Below are 20,436 nucleotides of genomic sequence, written 5' to 3'. Positions count from 1 at the left end.
CATTTTCTTGATACTTGAGTTTCATTGAATCCCACAATTGCTTGGAAGTATCCTTCTGAATGATAGTTTTCAGAATACTCTTATCAACGGATTGAAAGAGATAATTCTTTGCTCTGAGATCTTTGAGCCTTGCTTCATTGATTTTCTTTTGCTGGGTTGCGCTTAGTGCTTCGTTTCCTTTTGGTTCCTCGAAACTAGATTGAATAGCACTCCAATATTCCTTCCGCAAGAGATTTTTCATGACCAAACTCAAATTGCTCGTAGTCTCCATCGAATTTAGTAACACATGGTGTAGCAACGCTTCCTAAATCGCTTGCCATTTGTTCAGTGTTTTTACTCCCAAACACTCAATTTGTGTATTTTTCTTTCGGGTCCAATTTGGCTCTAATACCATAATGTTAGGAATAAAGAGAAAACGGGAAAGATCTATAAATTGGAAGAAATCTCTGATTTGAAGAATGAAATGGGCTATTATATAGCGTTACATAATCAAATTCGATACGACTAAATTTGGTATAACTAAATCAAATCTAATCCAAATGACTAAATCAAATGTAATCCTAACAAAGTGTCAATAGGTTGTGAGAGAGAAGAGAATGAGAAAGTAAGACAAAAGTTTGTATGGCTGAGAGTGGAGGAGGGAGAGAAGGAGCTGAGAGAAAATTAGACAATTACAACATAGCATAGGAGAGAGAGACCCAAGAGAGCATAGAGCAAAGAGAGAGAGTTCCACTGTGAGGAGGATGAGGGAGAGAAATTTAGACCGACTCAAAATTTTGAGATGAGACTTTTTGGTAATTGAAGTTATTTTAAATTTCTTTACACCAATTAAATAATTATTGGACTTTGCTGAAACGTGTTAGGCTTGGGCTTTGTAATTTAAATTTCTTAAGTTATTTTAAGAAATGAGGTTTTCTCACAATATCCAAGAAGCAACCCCTTCATTATACACAAGATGTACAAAATATATAAAGATATCAGCAGTTATGGCATTGTATAAACTTAAGACATATAATGGTTGGTTAGATGCTAGTTTCACAAGCCTTTTGAAACTTTTATATGGCATGCTTCCAATTAATAATGTCATTTCAAGATCTATTTATAAAGTTAGAAAATTGTTCAAGGAATTTGATTTAGACTACCAAAAAATTCATGCATGTGTCAACTATTGTTGTCTATTTAGAAATGAGAAAGAAAAGTTAGAAAGTTGTCCTTATTGTAATACTTCAAGGTGGAAGGTTGATAGACAAACTAATGCAATCAAGCAAGGTATACCTGCTAAGGTATTAAGATACTTTCCTATCATTCTACAACTTGAACGAATGTTTAAAATATATGAAGTGGGTGAAAGTTTACGATGACATTCTCAACATAAAAGTACTGAAGGAAAGATTCGACATCCAATTGATTTTGTTGCATGGGAGTTGATTGATAAAAAGTGGCCTGAGTTTGCTATGGACTCTTGTAATCTTAGATTGACATGACTCAGGAGAGATTGTTGCAGAAGGACGATGGTCTTCTAATGATCTAGCTGCTCTTGTTTAATCACATCTCGATAGGACCGCATGATATTAGAGTATGGGTTGATATACCAAAAAAATGTAATGCCTATTTGTGGTGGCCTAATAAAAAATGACATGTATTGAAGAAGCTATGGGTAGTACAATGGCTTGGCCATCACACAAAGTGATTATCCTATGTAATTTTTAAAGTTTATTTATTTAAATTAATGAAATAATTTTTTGTATTTAATGTGTTATAAAATATCCTTCTATATATGTGAATTTCAAAATTAGTCAAGAGTAAATTAGTAAAGGAAAAAACCGACATGTATTGAAGAAGCTATGAGTAGTACAATTGCTTGGCCATTGTCCGTATGTAATTTTTAAAGTTTATTTATTTAAATTAATGAAATAATTTTTTTGTATTTAATGTATTATAAAATATCCTTCTATATATGAATTCCAAAATTAGTTGAGAGTAAACTGATGGAGGAAAAAAACAATATCTTATAACAATGACCCAGAGGTATAACGAAATTTATATAAAAAAAATAACTGATATCAAATATGCATTCCCATACTTAAAATAATTATAAATGATTCATTACCTAGATATAGCATAAAATTGAAATTATAAATACTATATTATAGCATTAAAAAAATAGTCTACCTATGTGTTATTAACACGGCGTTTTAACCAATTGAACTAATCAACTCCACTTTGATAAATTTGGCTTGTACACGATGATATACCACCATTCATTCGGAGAAAAGTAAATGAGTGGAAGAAAATTTGTTGGAAGGAAAAAAAAACAGGGGCAAGAAAATAATAGAAATAGGGAGAGAAGGATTAGACTATTTAAAACAAACGAAGTTTAAAAAACGACAGGAGTGCCAACGAATCTTGGGCCTAAGATTGTCTAAATATCCAGCTAAAAATAAGTTATTTCATTGTAATTGTATAGATTCAACTAACTAATCATAAAAAAAAACGTGAAAAAAATACTAAATAAAGAAAACCGAGTCTTTTATCTAACACTAGAGATAGTTCTCTATTGAACATTACACTGATTCACAATGTCTTAGGAGTCGTGCTTGTCCGAAAATAACAACCAACCTTTCATCTTCCCCCTCATTCTCTCTCTGTTACTCACATTATTTCTTTTACATGTGCGTTTCTGAAGGGTAGTTGAAGGTTGTTTGGTGTATCGTGAGTGTCGAGAGAGAGGTAGGTTGAAGGTGCAACGCCAGAATTCTCGCACCTTTTCTGGCGACTGAATTTTTTTTTTTGTAACTCTTACGTTAAGGAAGTGGAAGAAATGGGGGAAGTGGAGGACATGAAAAAGAAAAAAATGGAAAAGATCCGGAGGAAATAGGGGAAAAGAAAAGAAATGATATATATATATACACTTTTGACTATAACATTTGGTGTCAGCTTAGATCTAGCACCTTGGTTGTATATATTTTTTTTAATGAAGTATAGGTGGCACAAGGGAGGAAATTAAAATACTAATATAGGTGGCATACCATGAGCTCACGACCCTCCTCATGATTGGTGAAATACCTCACCTCAATTTGCGAGATGCCTCACCTTGAATAGTGTGACGAGATGTCTCACTTTGATTGGTGGGATGCTACATATGATTTTGCAACCTAGTTCGATAGCTACATGATTTCATATTGATCATGTGACCTAAACCGGTCTAGGTAGGAATGTATATCTAATTCATAATTCATAACTATGTATTATGTGTGGAAATGAACCGGGCTTTCATTAGAACTCATGCTCTGTAAATCCATCTTAAACGGAGTGAGGGATCACATGGATACATAGTGTCACAATTGCACCTTTGGTGGCAATCAACGTAAGTATAGTTCAATTGATAATATTAATATTTATAACACATTTTTACCGTCTACTAGAACATAATTCAACTAGTAACTTATGTCATGAATACAAAGGTTAGAGCATTAAATTTTTTAATATTGTTAAATAAAAAATATTATTTTATTATAATTAACTTTCCATCTCTGAAAAAGTTGGAATTAATCCAATTATCTATTCCATTAAAATTATGCAACAAACAACCATGTATGCTAAGCCAATAAAAAGGAGAGTTCGTATTGTAATTCAATAAACTTGATTTGTACAATGACTTAGTCTCTTTCCGTTTTGTTAATACTAGATGTACGGTTTTATTCACAATAGAAATTTAAAAAACTTCAAGTAATTTGATACAAAAAGAAACTCTTGCCCGAAAAATATTATGTTATTCATTCTGTTTCTTTCTATTGGTAATTCGTTTCGGTACAGATAAGGGTTAACCATTTATTCCCTTTCTATGAATGACCACATTCATCCCAAAACGAATATAATTGATATAACATTATCAAATGACTCAAATTACATGGCTAACTTATCCCACGGAATTTGTCATTAGAAATTTAGAAATAGCCTGGTAATAACAAATTGTCTTCTTCGTCCGAGGCTGGTCCAAACCCAAGCCAAGCCAACCTCAATGGACTCAACAATGGTGCTTCCTTCATCTCCTCAAACATGGTTCGACTCAATCCGTTGCTCGCCTTTCGCTCTCCAACCTCCATTTCTCTCATTTGCGCTGCTGCCTTTGCCGCTGCCGATTGAATATGTTCTCTTGAGCATGACTCTGGTTGTGGGAGCGAGCCGATAGAGTCAGGAAAGTTGAGCAAGGCAGAGGTGCCTCTCAAAAATACAGCTGCCGAGTCGTAGGCTCGTGCGGCCATCTCTGGAGAGGCGAATGAGCCAAGCCACACTCGTGTCTTCTTCCCTGGTAACCGTATCTCAGATACATAGCGACCCCAACTCCGCTTCCGTACTCCTCGAAAGGGACTTGAAACTGAAACATTAGATCCGAGTCGACGTTCGATAAGTTGTGGTTGAGTTTTAGTCATTGAGAGAAGAAAATGAAGAAGAAGCAAAAGGCAGGAGAAGTTGCATTGTAAGTTTAATATATTGAGAGTGATAACTTGAAGTGAGTGAGAATATAAATGGTGAGTATTGGAATGGAAATAAGTGGCCATTTTTTTGTTTTTATTTTTGCTTTTATGTTTTGACATTTTTTTTTTTTTTTGGGTTATTTAATTCTTAGACTATATTTGGTAACTTAGATAATGAGAAAAACGCTCTTATTAAATATAAAACTTTTTATGAGTTGTAGCCAAAATAAGGATTATATCAACACGGTTATCAACACGGTTATCGATTGACTTTCGACTCATTCTTCCTTCTAGAGAGCTCAAGCAATTATATATTACGTAAGAGCTAAGTTTTACTATATAAATTCTTAAATTCATTTCAAAATCAAATTTAACTAATTTGATCGGAAGATCATAGTCAATTGGATTTAAAAACCCTATTGAATCTTTGGGGATATAAAAACGCTTAGATCATATATGCTAAAATAAAAAATTCAAGATGATTTTTTCTCGCATGATTGTAACTTTTGGGGATTTGACCTCACAACTTTAGTGAAGAATTCAAAATTTGGATTCAGTACCTCATGACCCCACGGTCTCTTGCATCCTTTCTGACATGGTCAAATTACCTATTCCTCACTTCTTAAGAGTGAAGATGTCCCGACCCAATTTTCACGAGCCGTCACCTAAGGTTGACTCGATGGTGTAAAAAGACAGACAAACTTTTCGCGAAATAAAACAAAGAAAATTTATAACATAATGCATAGTATATTTACGTTATATCAAAATAGAGTTCGTACATAAGTAGCTAAAATACAAAATAAGGAATGGACACAAAATATTTAAAATAAAATAGGGATGAAGATGATGGGTGGGGCTTGTCTATGGCACCTGTAACGACCCTAAATTTCTACATACTTAGAGTCGCTACTAACGTCTCATGCTCATCTCTTATGTGGAAAAATAACTCTCGAAAGAAAACTTCATCCATAGTATACATGTCGAAAACATTTAAAACAACCTCTTCTTTGGAAAACACATTCATAGTCTTACGTTTTTAAATATGAAATACTGAAATTTAGAGAACATAAAAACAAATGAAAAATAATTTAAAACGATGAAATGCAAAGCAACCTATTCTAACCTAAGACTAGGAATTTAAATATGAGTTTACCCAATGCACGTATCACAGTCTCTGCTCACGATGCCGCCGTCCTCCGTACAGGTGCCCCTTGCCTTTACCTGAAAAATGATGTGGAACACGACCTAGTATTTCGAAGAATACTCAATAAGTGGCCCCACTATAGGGGTCATGCAAATGCAAACACATGTAATCATGCCCTTGGGACCTATCTCTATTTTAGGGGTGGCCTCCAGTCTCGAACAAATTGGATATGTAGTACTTCCCTACACACGACACACACGTGTGAGTGTGAATCCCTAGGGGGCTCGCACACCCCCTGGACCCTCTCTGGTCAAGCTAATCTCTAGTGATGTCTGAAGGTCAGCAGAACCCCTTGGTGTCATGCTCCTCATGAACACCCTCATCATCATACTATGCACGTCTACACTCATCGTCTCTGGGGAAGTATCCCTATGCTTATGAACATACAATATGCATGAGGTCCCTCTAAATTCTATCTTATCATCTCTTCTGACGCAACCCTCTAGTTTCATCTCTTTGTTACACTAAGTAACACATGCTCGTTGGATGTTTATATTAATATCATTTTCATGCTTCTAGGATTGTGTCCTATGTCGGTCTATCGACATGATGCAATATGACACTCATCATCATATAGCATACTAAATATGGAAAACATCAACACATTAAGACAAACATCATGCAATCATCATACTCATCATATCGCCATAAAATGCATCAAGCATATCAAGTATGTCATATATCAAACTATATATTACGCACATCATCAAGCATCATAACTCATACATCATCATATACCAGTCTACGGCATCATACGATACAACTCATACATCATAAATTGTAACTCACACAATTTCTAGCTTATCCCATAGTAAGGTCATTTACTTGGTTGACCTTAGCCAAAGTTCTATCTCGATCCAAATTTGGTTGCTTTCATCCTCCGAATTCGTTCTGACCTTAGCCAAAGTAGCTTTTCTTCCTTATTGTCCTTTTTTCAAGTACTTTTGGGTCATCTTCAATCCATTCTCATTTTCCTTTCTTTCCTAAAAATAGTTATGCAATTTACAGAAACACCTTACCTTAAGTTATTGTTATTTTATTTATAACTAAAATCTAAATAAGGTAACAAAATCAGATAAAAAAAAAAAAAGAAGGAAAGATTAAAGAATGGGAGAGGTATTCGAGGGAAGGAGTGGAGAGATTAAAGAAGAGTGGTTATTTTTTACTCTTTATTTTATTTTATTATTATTTTTTTCTTTTTTTTTTTACCGTTATTACACCACTAAAGAGTCTACTCTCGGCTTCAACCACCTCCTTCTTTGACTATAAAAAATATTGAAAAATGGAGTAAGTAGCCCATCGGTGGGTTCTTATTCCTTGTTGTGTCCTTATCCTTATCCTTATTTCTCGATCTTGAGTCTTATTGTTAATTCTTGTGTCTCAAGTGGCACCTAGCAGACTTAATTGTCTCGTCATTCTTAAGCTTGGGTTCCTTAGGGCATGGTTGTATAGTAAACATGCTTTGACTTGATTAATGTCTTGAGGTAACACATTGACTACTTGAACATTAAAGGCTACCTAATACTTGATCGATCTTTAGGGTAGCACATTGATAACTTGAAAATCAGAAGCTACTTGAAACTTATTTCTTCTTTTGGACAGTATTTTAATCTCGGATTATCTTAAAATTTATCTTGATGTAGCATCTTGGTTACTAAGAAAACCAAGATCTTGTTGGAGTTTATCTTATATTACGGTAACCACCTTATTACTTGAAAATCAAGGGTTATCCTAAAACTTGTCGTGAGGTAACATCTTGGTTACTTGAAAATCAAGTGCTAACCATGAGCTCATCTTAGGTTAGGGTAACCTTGTGGTTGCTTGAAAACCAAGGGTCATCTTAAAACTTATCAGGACGTAGCATCCTAATTGTTACAAAAAATGAGGGATGAACCTAGAGTTACTTAAACTTAGGGTAATTTCCCAGTTGTTTGAAAGCCAAGGACTAACCCCACTACCTATAACATACCCCCAAATCTTGCCTGAAAATATTTTTATCTAATTGGACACGCTTTAGGACTTGTTAGCCTTCTTTGTCTTCTATGAAAATGCTTCTTGGAGGTGCAAAAACTGAATAAGATATGTTTCTCTTGACGAGTTTGTGTGTGGGCTCGAATTAAATTTTCGATCTTCAGCCTCCTTTCTTTAATGGCGGACCAAATTGGGAAACTGTGTTTGAGGCACCTTCAGTATTCGACTCCTTCACCAGACTTGTGGATAATCTTATCTAAAACGAGTAGAAGCAAGTTTGAAATATAGCGGTAGATTATGGCTCTCAAATTTAGAAGAAAATCCAGAGTAAGAAATCCAAAATCCCAGAGGCTATAACCTGTAATTAAAGCCTCAACTTAACTCGATTCTTTAAATGAAAGTCTCTACTTCAGACTTTATAGATGGAGTCTAAACCTTCCTCGAAACCTCCAAAATTATCATAAATTTGAAGTTGATTTTTATGGAGCTACGACTGGAAATATCTCCAATCAGCAAGCAACCGACCTTCATTTTGAATTCAGACTTTATAGATGGAGTCTAAACCTTCATCGGAACCTCCAAAATTATCATAAATTTGAGGTTGATTTTTATGGAGGTACGACTGGAAATATCTCCAATCAACAAACAACCGTCCTTCATTTTGAATACTAGGCGTTGAGTTCGATGAGTTATGTCTTCTCTAGAACATACTCAGATTTCACAAGATCCAACGGGAAAAAATGAAGATACTATGAATCTTATATGGGACATTCGCGGATGCATATCTAAGTTTCTAATTCGTGGTATTTTCGTAATTTCTTTAAAGTTCAAGGGTATTTTAGTAATTTTAAATTTTAAAATATTTTATTATTATCGTTTTTTTTTTTCTTTTTTCTTTTTTTGAAATTCTAACCATTTTCTAACCATTCTAAAAATTCTTTACCTTTATTGGTCATTTTTTCTGTTGAGCACTTTTAAATTCCTTCCCAATAAAGAACTAAAATACGAAAATTTCCTTTAAAATTGAAAAAATGACATTTTTCCATTTTATGCTTACTTTTTCCTTTCTAACCCTCTTTCAATAGTCCTCCTTAAAGTCTCTTTTAAAAAAAAAAAAAAAAAAAAAAAATTGTACCTATATCCTAAAGATTGTTCACATTCGAACGTAGTCTCGATTCATTCATGTATCCTTAATTTACTCGGGCGTCACATCGTTTGAGATTCAAATCACTCTACAAACAAGATAGATCATATCAAGTTATTCTAAGCACGTAACCTAATCTACATAGAATAACAAAGAAATTTAACTTTAGTCTCAAAGAGAGCACAAATATTTTTTTTAGAAACATACATAACTTTATATAGCCTCAAAATAAAACTTTTTGACCTTCCCGAAATATTTCAAAATTTATAACCTTTCTACATGATAATAATTAATTCTAATATAAATATAACTTAAAATATAAAAAAAAGTCTTAAAAATTTAAAATTATATGATTATTCTTTATGTAAATGTCGTCACTATGTAAATTTACTTCTCCCATAAACCAATTTTTTAGATTTATTTTTATGATTATCCAATTAAAAAAAAAACCAATATTATATCGTTTTTTAGTGATTTCAATTTCCTAGTCAAATTGTTATAATAAGAATTTCAATAATTGGTTCCCATTTATGCCCTCAACATCTTTCCTTATAGACCTAACCATAGTTAGCACGTATCTCTTCGAGTCATGCTTGACGTATAACATATGTCACTTCCACCCAACTCTATCTTCCTTATCAGTGAACCGGAAATAGTGCATAGATACTCTGAAATGCTGTGGTGCGAGGACGAGACAAGGTGACATACTACGATCATGTAAAGAAGTGCTGCCCTTCAGCTCAGCAATATGGAACCTCTCACTCCCGTTCTTTTATGAGTTCCTATCGAGATTGATAGACCCTAAACCCTAAACCATTTATTACACTCCAATAATAATAATATAAGTAAATAAAATGCTAATATACACTATTTTATTTTCTTAAAATTAATAATAAATAATAATAGAAACTAAATTTAAAATTTATTAAAATTAAATTTAGATCCTTGATAATATACCAAAAAAAAACCACCTTCCAAATTCAATCTTAATATTGTCATTAAATCATGTAAATTTTTAGGATATGAAATTTAAAATAATAATAATAAAAAAAATATCGATAACTCGAAAAATTAGAGAAATTCAATTCAAATCATAATTGATTAAGTTGGATTTAAAAAATGTATCAACCCGATTCGGTTGGTAATTCTAAAATTATTATATTTATCCGTTTATTTGGATGGTCTTTATTTGCAATGGGCCTTCGTCCCTACAAAGGTGTCTAGCCTTTACCTGAAATAGAAGTAGCACATTGAGTATTTAATCCGTAAGTGACTCCACTATTTGGGTGGAATGCAAAAAAACATTCAACTAGTGATTAGAGATCTATTGTTAAAACCATCATAGAAGTGACCTCTAGTCCGAACAAAATTGGATGGGTAGTACTTTCTTACACACTATTCACATGTGCAAGTATGAGTCCCTAGGCGGTTCGCACTCCCTTGGACCCATCATAGTCGGGCTAGCTGCCTATAGCCAGACGTCTGAAGGTCAGAAAACCCCTGGGTGTCATGCGATACATGATCATTATCATTGTTATTATAGTGTATGTGTCCGTACTCATCATCATAAATGGGAAAATAACCTAAAGTATATGAATACACAAAATCATCCTTATGACACAACTCTATACATTATTCACGCATTACACTAAGTAACATGCGTGTGTTGGCCTTCATACGTTCATCGTCATTAACATCATTTAGGGTTGTGTCTTAGAAATCTCATCGTCATAATGTATCAGGACATTTAATACATGCACATCATCTTAATATGGAATAACATCATATTAAGTCATCTCATCATCATGTCATCATCTCATATCGTATTCATCGTCATATCATCATATAACTTCATCATATAACATAATCACATCATCACATAACATAAATCATAAATGATACGCGCAAGGGCCACTGGACATGTGTCATCATACATAAGATAGTTTTATGTATTTTTCAGCGACTAATTTTTTTTAACCATTGCAGAAGCCTAGGTAAAAGGCGGATGTAACCAAAATAATTCTTTTAAGTACTCAAATTAGTTGTTGGTTAAGTTGTGACTCTCACTAGAGACATAACAATGAGATAAATTTTGTTTGAAATCTAAATTCCATAGTTTTATGTTTAGTAAATTTAACTCAGTTTCTAGATATGCAATAAAAAAAATCTTCAATCCACCCTCCAAAAATCTTAACTCTCCCCTACAAGTTTATCTTATAACGACCCCACCCCCTTTAGCCAACCCTCCACACGACCTCGAGTACCTGCAACGAAGAAATGAAAAGGAAAAAATCGAGAGGGAGAGAGAAAGGATTCGAAGTTTTTCGGCAAACTCAGTTCGACGAGGAAACGCGTGAGGATAACTTAAGGGATGGCGTACGAGAGGGAGAACACGACGGTGACACCAGATACATCACGTTTAGCTCGTAGTTCTCATCGTCGAATGCTTATTCACTGCACAATAGTCGTGAGTTTCGTAATCAAACCGGGGGTGACGAATTTGCATCAAAGACGAAGCCACGACCTTGAAATACCCTAAGGACGAATAAACCAACTAAGACGAAGAGGGAAGTGTCCGTTTTTATCAGAAAATGACATCGAAGACAGACTAGTTAGGATCCTAACTCGAGAAGTGAAGTTCTTCGCTCAAGATAAATAGCTTTCATCAAAGTATTGTGGTAAAATCACTGAGTAAGATAAGGCACTTACTAACGTGAGAATGAAATGAGAGGAAAATACCTTAACAGTTGTTCCAAGGTCAAATTACTTTTAACGACAAAAGTTCTTATCAGTGGTGTATAATGTAACGAGCATTATTAAAAAAAACCCTTGACCCACTACCCGAAAAGGACCCACTTGTCAGCTTCGGGGTCCGAGCCAAAATCCAAGCCTCAACTTCAGTAAGCATCCGACCCAAAACTGTAGCCTTGGACCAAAATTGGCAGGTTTGGAAATGCACCCAATAGCCATAGCTCAAACAAAATTCTAGAAGCCAACAACCCAGCCCACTTCTTCAGTCTGTCAGACGTGCGCATCTTATTTGACCCAGTACCATTTTGGGCCAAGGTTCTCGGCCCATACCAACAGCAGCACAGCCCACGAGTATCAAGGGCCCAACCAGTGCTAGTTGACCCAATACCCATGTGTCGACCTGAGACTTAGCCACATCTCCTCCCCCACGTGTGGTGTGCGTGTCAATCGATCCGTAGCCGCAGCTCGTCTTCGGCTTACGTTGAAGGTGTGTTTTTCCTAGCTCAGGAGCTCCGACTGCTATCTAGCTTAGTCGGCTAGGGGAGTTTAGTTGTGAGCATTAGGTAGATTAATTCTTCAATGCATTCAAATGTGGTACTGTGAATGTTTGATTAATCCACCACACCTAAATGGTGTGAAAGTTATCTTATTTATAATCAAATAAATTACAAGGATATGGAAATAGTAATAAATGGAAATAACAATAAATGGAAAGATATCTATACTAATAAGGCAAATATTAGATATTTGCCTTATAATAAAATATCAAATATAATATATACGGGAAAGTATAATTTATTACTAAATATCCTTAACACCCCACCGCAAGCTGAGCGTCAGATTTGAACGAACGTGAAGCTTGGATCTGAAAAATTCAAAGAGGTTGCGAAACACTTTTCGTGAAGATGTCAACAACCTGGTTCAGAGGAGGCGTAGAGAAACACTTTCTTGGCCATCGAAAATTGCAGAGGGATTGCTGCTTAGCGGCGATGCTGCCTTGGCTTCGGCGAGAATATGTCTAACCCATGAAGAGGGATTGTCGCTTAGCGACGATGCTGCCTTGGCTCTGGTGAGAATATGTCTAACCCCAAGAAGTAGAAGGGGAAACCTAGAGCAAGGGACAAAGACAATGTTGAAGCCGAAAGAGTCGCCACATTGGGCGAAGGAGCCAATTTTGGCGAGAAGGGCAGCTGGAAGAGTCGCCACATTGGGGTGAAGGAGCCAATTTTGGCGAGAAGGGCGGCGGCAACTTGGTTGGCGAAGATGCCAGTGCGGCGCCCAGATTCCAAAGGTAAATCTCTACAGAAGGTCGATGGGCTTATTGAGATTCTGTATATTTTCGAAGAGGAATGCTGATGAAGATCCTAAGATTAGGGTTTTTGTGAAGGATGAAGGATGAAGGGAAAATTGGGAAGAAAATGAAAGAGGCTATGTTTGGAAAAGGTGAGGTTGTATGTACAGAGTATGGCGAAGGATGATTTGGAGGTCAAAAGGGTGGAGCCGAAGAATAATCAATCGGCTCTGCATGTGGCAGCCATGACGACTGCCCCTGCGGCGTCAAAGCCAACAGTGGTGGTGGAGAAGAACAGTAGAAGATTTCAAAAGCCATTGAAAAGAAAGAATCCGGGTTGCTAAACCAAAATGGCTCTGATACCATGTGAATGTTTGATTAATCCACCACACCTAAATGGTGTGAAAGTTATCTTATTTATAATCAAATAAATTACAAGGATATGGAAATAGTAATAAATGGAAATAACAATAAATGGAAAGATATCTATAGTAATAAGAATATTTGCCTTATAATAAAATATCAAATATAATATATACGGGAAAGTATAATTTATTACTAAATATCCTTAAGCCCACGAGTATCAAGGGCCCAACCAGTGCTAGTTGACCCAATACCCATGTGTCGACCTGAGACTTAGCCACATCTCCTCCCCCACGTGTGGTGTGCGTGTCAATCGATTCGTAGCCGCAGCTCGTCTTCGGCTTACGTTGAAGGTGTGTTTTTCCTAGCTCAGGAGCTCCGACTGCTATCTAGCTTAGTCGGCTAGGGGAGTTTAGTTGTGAGCATTAGGTAGATTAATTCTTCAATGCATTCAAATGTGGTACAGTCATCTCACATAGGCGGACTAGGACTTCAAACAACGAACATTTCCTCCATACCCAGAATGGGTCTATGAGTAGCTAAAATACCACTCAAAACTTCGAGGCACCCCAAATGCCCATATAGTAGTAGAGACTAGGCCTAAACTTTATAGAGTTCAGAGTAAAGCCGGTAAATACCTACTAGTTTAAGGATGCAATGAGAGCTTGCAAATAGGTTGCTTACTAAGTATTTTTATACTCACCCCTTTCTTCTTTCTTTTTAGGTGTTCACAGACTGTCGCCTGAGGTGGAAGAGCGTTCGAGACCCTACAATGACAAAGAGGTCATTTCAAAGTGTCAGTTCATCTTTGTATTTGAGTCTTTTGTATTTCATTTTGTAATTGTTTCCCAAACTCATTTCTTCTTTTTATAATGGGACTTCATTTGGTATTTAGTTGTGGTTGGTTTGATATTTAGCCTCTTATATGTATGTTCGAAAAACATGTACATATGCTACCGATAATATTTATCCCTTGTTGCAATCAAGGATTTAGTTGCAAGCCTAGAAAACTAGTTCGATTAACGATGAAACTTGTACAATGTTTCAAACTTTGGATAAGGAATTCATTATTCGTATTACCTTCTACAAGAATCAGATCTCATTCCATTTCATCTAAGAGGGGATTGGTGGCCGATATCAATCCTTAATTAAGAGACAAGTCACTATGATCCCATATTTTTGTTATTAAGAATATCCTCTAAATGGTTCCTAATTGATAGTTCGAACATAAAATAGTTTCATTGGTATTTTACGCATTCATTATTCAAAACTCTTAAATTATATTGGTCTTTTCTAATATCGTTATTAGTAAAAATTGGCGGAATATATAAAATTAGGATTCAAACCTACGATTAAAAATATCATATAAAACAAACATTAGATTATAGAAATACGAAATATCATACATTTCCATTTGATAATTAGATAACATGTCACTTTCGAAGCCATTCAAAATCGATTCTTTTTCCTATATACTCAACCCTAGAACGAAATTTTTTTTCGCAATTATAATGAATTGATCTTGAAGCAATCACAGTGAATCATTATAAGGCATGGAAATGAGATAATGAAAATAAATGAAGTTGATAATAGCAAACTTTATTTACCTTCAATCAAACAATCTATCATCCTCCACAAATAGTCTAAATATTCTCTCCCAAAACCACAAATTTAAACATAATCTTATAAACTCTTACTCTTTCATGCTATTCTGATATGAACGAACAGACATCAATCATACAACATACTTCAATGAAGATGTGAAGAAAATGTTGTTGAAATTATTAAAAGATATTTCAATTTATGCTACGTTAAAAAATAATGAAGTTTCATTGTTATAAATTTTGGGTAGATTACCATTTAGAATAATTTAGATTTACTGTATTTCATTAATGTATTTTAAGACTTTTTATAAAGTATGAATGTTACAGACTCTTGAAATGTGTCGTGTACAGTCAAGAGTTTCATTTTGAGGTTATATAGAGTCATGTATGTTGTATTTGTAAGGAGACTTGGAAAATATAATAAAATGAGCATTTGTGCTCTTTTTCAGCCAATGACTAAGTTTCTTTGCAATTTTATGTAGATTAGGTTGCAGGTAGAATCATTCAAGCTCGACATGATCCATCTTGGTTGTGGAGTGATTCGAATCTCAAACAACTGTTCTTGCCTTCAGATATTTGATCAACAAGAATCGTTCTAGCTAGACATGATCAATTTTGCTTGTGAAGTGATTCGAATCTCAAACAAGTGTTCTTGCTTTAAGATATTTGATCAACAAGGTAATCTGAATCTTACTCTTCTTGTAGTGATTCCTTATCATTTGGCATTAGAGCTTTCCGTTAGGTTGATTCCATATCATTTGGAACTATATTATTAAAAGAAGAATACAAATAAAACCCCTCGCAGATTTCACTTTAAGTTAAAATATTAGAGTCGGAGATGTTGGTTTTGACCCTTGATCAACCCACATCAAAATGAATAATCGAAGTAGAAAAAAACTAACTTTGAGAGGAGTCCAGAACTTTTTTTTTGTAATAAAGAACTTTAAGCACTAAATTTTTTAATTTCTTTTACGTGTATTTGATGAAGGAATCACTAATAAATTTTCTAAATTGGCTCGAGTACAAGTCAAGTTTAATGATTCATCGGTAGAACCAGGAGAAACGGACAAGGGAGAGAGTCAAATAATTAATGGTCTTAGAGGTCTGTCTAGAAGAAGAGGGTTACCTTTTTCACTTTTTTATCTTTAAGGTGGGCCTCTAACTCTCAAAGTCAAAAAGGTCACAAATCACAACTGGTTGGATGTGTTTTTGGAACAATACGTGCTTCTAAAACAAAGAATCTTATAATTTAATGGTTGTGTTTCATTTTCATTCCCTTCCCCATCAATAGAGTCATGAAGAAACGACTCAAACTAATTATGGTTGTTGCTGTTAATGGAGAAAGTATTAAGAATTACGACTCTCCACAATGGGATGATATCGTTCACTTTAAGTATGAGCTTTCATGGTTTTGCTTTTGGTTTCTCCAAAATGTCTCGTATCAATGAAGATAGTATTCATTACTTATAAACCCATGATCAACCCCCTTAATTAGCCGATCTGGGACTCCTCTTCCAAAAATCCTTAACAATTCTATTCTTGAATAAAGTATACCATAGAGCCTCTCCTGAGACCTATGGAACCCTCGAACAACCTCCCCCTTAATCGAGGCTCGACTCCTTTACTAGAGCCCTCGAACAAAGTACATCATTTGTTCGACATTTGAGTCACTTTTGACTACAGATTCTAGGCTTACAACTTCTCGAACAAAGTACACATAAAGCCTCTTCTGAGGTCTATGGAGCTCTCGAACAACCCCCCCCCCCTCCTTAATCGAGGCTTTACTCCTTCTCTTGAGCCCTCGACACTTGACTCACTTTTGACTACACCTTTGAGGCTCACAACTTCTTTGTTCGACATTTGAGGATTCTATTGACATGCCTAAGTTAAAGGCATGACTTTGATACCATGTTAGAAAACCACGACCTTCCACAATTGTATGATATTGTCCACTTTGAGAATAAGCTCTCATGGCTTTACTTTTGGTTTCCTAAAAAACCTCATACTAATGGAGATAGTATTCTTTACTTATAGATCTATGATCAACCCCTGAATTAGCCGATGTGGGACTCCTCTCCCAACAATCCTCAACAATCCTCCTCTCGAACAAATTACACCATAGACCCTCTCCTGAGGCCTATGGAGCTCTCGAATAGCTTCCCTCTTAATTGAGACTCAACTCCTTCTTTGGAGCCCTCAAACAAAAGTCCATCCTTTGTTCGACACTTGAGTCACTTTGACTACACCTTCAAGGCTAACAACTTTTTTGTTCGACATTTAAGGATTCTATTGACATGGCTAAGTTAAGGGCATGACTCTAATACCATGTTAGAAACTACGACCCTTCATTGATATTGTCCACTTTGAGCATAAGCTCTCGTGACTTTACTTTTGGTTTCCCCAAAATTTCTCATACCAATGGAGATAGCATTTCTTATTTATAAACCCACGATCAACCCCTTAATTAGCCGATGTAGGACTCTTCTCCCAACAATTCTCAACATAAAAGAAGTCTCAAATTTGAGTTCTAAAGTTTCAAATTCAAAAGGAATTAAATTGAAGACTAAAGTGTTCTAAACTTGAGAGTCTAGTCTTAAAAACGTTTTAGAATAAAGTATTTTGAATGAAAAAACACATACTTTCAAACACCCAACATCAAATCAAATCAAGAAATCAAGAAATCAAGAAATTGAGAGAAAGAAAGAAGCAATTCATATTGAGGTACGTAGGTTATTCTTCAAGCAGCTAATGAAGAACCAAATCTTAGGCAGAAGTCTTGATATAAAGAAAGGGTAATAGAGTATCTAATTACATTACAAACCATAAGAAGACATGAACAAAGGCTCTTCTTTTACAGACATAATCAATGAAAAACAGTGCTTCCAAGGTCCACCAACTCCATGACGAGAAAGCCCTTGAACACACATACACATTGGTGATTGGGATGGATGATAGAGAGGAGGGTAAAATGGGAATATTGAAGACAGAAATGAAGTTGACCTAAGTCCTAACCATGGTTGGTTTAGGGTTAGTGAAAGAACAAGCCAAAGGGAACCCAAATATCTCCCAAGGGCTCACATGCAAAATGCTTATTTTGAGACCTCCAATATCCATTAATGGAGTCTCAAAATCATGGAATGCTTAATCCTATCCTAATTAACTCCTAATTATGGGACCTAAATGCAAAACCTTTACCAAAAATAAACATGGCTATAACTCCCATAAGTTGAGCCACCATTGTTTGTGAAGTTTAATTACAAGAAATAACTAATAATGTGCTTAAGAGTTGATTAATAAAAGGGTTTCATTACCATTCCCCAAACCCATGGGGAATATTTTGAAATGGGTTGGTTGATTAGACCAAGTTAATTAATTTGTAATAATAGCAACAAAAACGCTACATATTCTTAACCCTATCGCTAATCCTGATGAGTTCAGGAGCTATTCACTGATCTTCACAGAAGCAGCATGTTGTGATTACTCCTAATTGAAATTTAATTACAATAATGAGAAAAATATTAGCTTTTTGAAATGGGTTTTTTTTTTCCTTTGGAAAAATGTTTTTTTTGGTCTATCCTTGTAGCCTTCCTTAGGCTATCAAAGATTAAAAGGTAGCTATGTGCATAATTAGCCAACTTAGGGCCAAGTCCCTTCATGGCCTAAGAACCACTTTTGATAAAAAAAAAAATAATGCATGATTTTGGTGAGGTTAGCTATGGTTGGTTGGCTCAACCCCGACGGAGGGCTGACCATTGGGCAAAAGAGTGAAGAGAGAAAGAGATGGAACCATGGTTAGGGCTTGCGATTTTTCGTTTCGGAGGAAATTTGAGGACGTTTAGCGATGTGGGATTGGTGTAGGAAGAGCCATCGTCACGCCTGTGGAATAGCGAAAAACACTGTCAAAGATACAAAGATATTAGTGAGAATATTTGCTAAAACTACCCCACCTAAACGGTGGTGAAAATTATCTATTTATAATCATCAAATAAATTACCGAGTAAATGGAAAGGAGGGTAAATATGATAAAAGGTCAAATATGTAATTATGATAAACTATTTATCTTATCTTCGGGATTTCATTAGTAGAATATTTTCTCTTATTTCACCGTACTTTCGATCCCACTTTCTTGGACTTTCAATCATAGATTCCCACTTTCTTGGACTTTCGATTCCATCTAATATTTCTCGAACTTTCAATCTCACTTTTGTTTCTCATTCTTAACATGGTATCAGAGTATCATTCTTCACATGGTATCAGAGCAACATTCTTAGCATGATATCAGAGCTTCTCATTTTTAACATGGTATAAGAGCATGAGCATCATTCTTATGATACCTCTTAACATGGTATCAGAGCTTCTCATTATTAACATGGTATCAGAACATTATTCTTAATATAGTATCAGAGTTTCTCATTCTTAACATATCATAGCTTCATTTTTAATCTAAACTATAATAGAAGGCTAAATATTCTTAACCATTAGTTCGTTTGATAATTATTTTATTTATTTTATTTTTATTTACGAAGATGAATATAATTGTTTTAAACTAATCGAATGAGACGAGAGCGGAGAGACGAACCTGATGGCAAAGTGGGTGGCGTGGGAGGCAGAGACATAGGAGGAGCGGCATAGTGCTGAGGGAACGTTGTTGGAGTTGAATTAAGGGCCGCCGAGTACTGCAACAGGTGGTGAGGGTACTGAACGCCATACCCCTGCTGCCCGGAACCGCCGGTGAAGCCATTAGCTCCGCCGCCGCTTCCTTCCCCGAATTGGAAATAAGGGTAGAATGCGGCTGCGGCCGCCGCTGCTCCACTCAATATGCCGCCGGGACCGGTGCCGTACATGGGGTACTGTGCAGTTGCTCCGCCGTACACATTGTAATAGCTCTGGAAATTAATTAAAAAAACCCCTCGTATAAATAATAATATAATAATGGTCGGGTTGAATTATAATTTTCTTTTTACTGTTGAAGTTAAATTTTTTTAGACCAAAAATATTTGACGTTTTTTTTATTATTGATAATTGTGGCTTGTAAATGTTTGATATTTTAAATTTATGAAATTTTAGTTATTAATGTAATATGTCCGGTGAAGAAACAAAATTTTTTAAAATAATTTAAAAAAATCCGTCAACCCAGCCTCAACCCAATTTGGGGTTCGGTTGTAAGTTGTATTTAGGTTAATCGAGCCATCAATCTAACCAACCCAAATCCAAAAGATTTTCCCATCTCAACACAACTCTAATATTGTGAGATCCCACATCGTTGAGAAGGAGAACGAAACATTATTTATAAATGTGTGGCAACATCTTTCTAACCGACGCGTTTTAAAATTTTGAAGGAAAGCTTGGAAGGAAAATTCCAAAGAGGACAATATCGGCTAGCGGTGGGCTTGGGTTGTTATAAATGACATCAGAGCTAGACATGGGAAAATATGCCAACGGGAAAGTTCAAGACACAAGGCGATATGCCAACAAGGACGCTGGACTCCGAAACATTCTTTATAAGAGGGTAAAACTCTCTTCTATTTTAATTTTGTTTTTTAATTTGAATTTACATGATTACATGCATGAAAGAACGTGTAACAAAAACCGTAACAATAAAACCATAAAAAAAAAAAAAAAAAAAAAAA

General features: G+C 35.3%; 2 protein-coding genes across 7 annotated transcripts in view; both read right to left on the bottom strand.

Moving 5' to 3' along the window:
• Positions 1-3,765: 3,765 nt before the first annotated feature.
• LOC111436651 (ethylene-responsive transcription factor ERF022-like) lies at positions 3,766-4,482 on the bottom strand. The gene has a single exon (XM_023074366.1). It carries the CDS (start codon positions 4,431-4,433, stop codon positions 3,948-3,950), a length of 486 nt encoding a protein of 161 aa, XP_022930134.1. The 5' UTR covers positions 4,434-4,482; the 3' UTR covers positions 3,766-3,947.
• Positions 4,483-17,501: 13,019 nt separating this feature from the next.
• The window catches only part of LOC111436682 (RNA-binding protein 24), a 6,060-nt gene continuing 3,125 nt past the window's right edge, over positions 17,502-20,436 (bottom strand). For 4 of the 6 annotated variants that reach the window (XM_023074413.1, XM_023074414.1, XM_023074415.1 and 1 more), the window contains exons 5-6: positions 19,386-19,692; positions 17,502-18,682 (exon numbers count right to left, since the gene is read on the bottom strand). In XM_023074413.1, the coding sequence (XP_022930181.1) occupies positions 18,642-18,682; positions 19,386-19,692 (348 nt within the window). In that variant the 3' untranslated portion in view covers positions 17,502-18,641. Of the gene's footprint in view, positions 18,703-19,385; positions 19,693-20,436 lie in introns of all 6 variants that reach the window. The other 2 variants (XM_023074416.1, XM_023074412.1) reach the window with 1 other exon arrangement.

This window comes from Cucurbita moschata, unplaced genomic scaffold, assembly GCF_002738365.1.
Source record: "Cucurbita moschata cultivar Rifu unplaced genomic scaffold, Cmos_1.0 Cmo_Scf00058, whole genome shotgun sequence".
Classification (NCBI taxonomy): domain Eukaryota; kingdom Viridiplantae; phylum Streptophyta; class Magnoliopsida; order Cucurbitales; family Cucurbitaceae; genus Cucurbita; species Cucurbita moschata.
The sequence above is the reverse complement of the archived record's forward strand: the minus strand, read 5'-3'. Positions and strand labels throughout refer to the sequence as shown.

Bases quoted from the DNA above. Each gene is read 5' to 3' on its own strand.
- LOC111436651 (XM_023074366.1), bottom strand. From the start codon at position 4,433: ATGACTAAAACTCAACCACAACTTATCGAACGTCGACTCGGATCTAAT.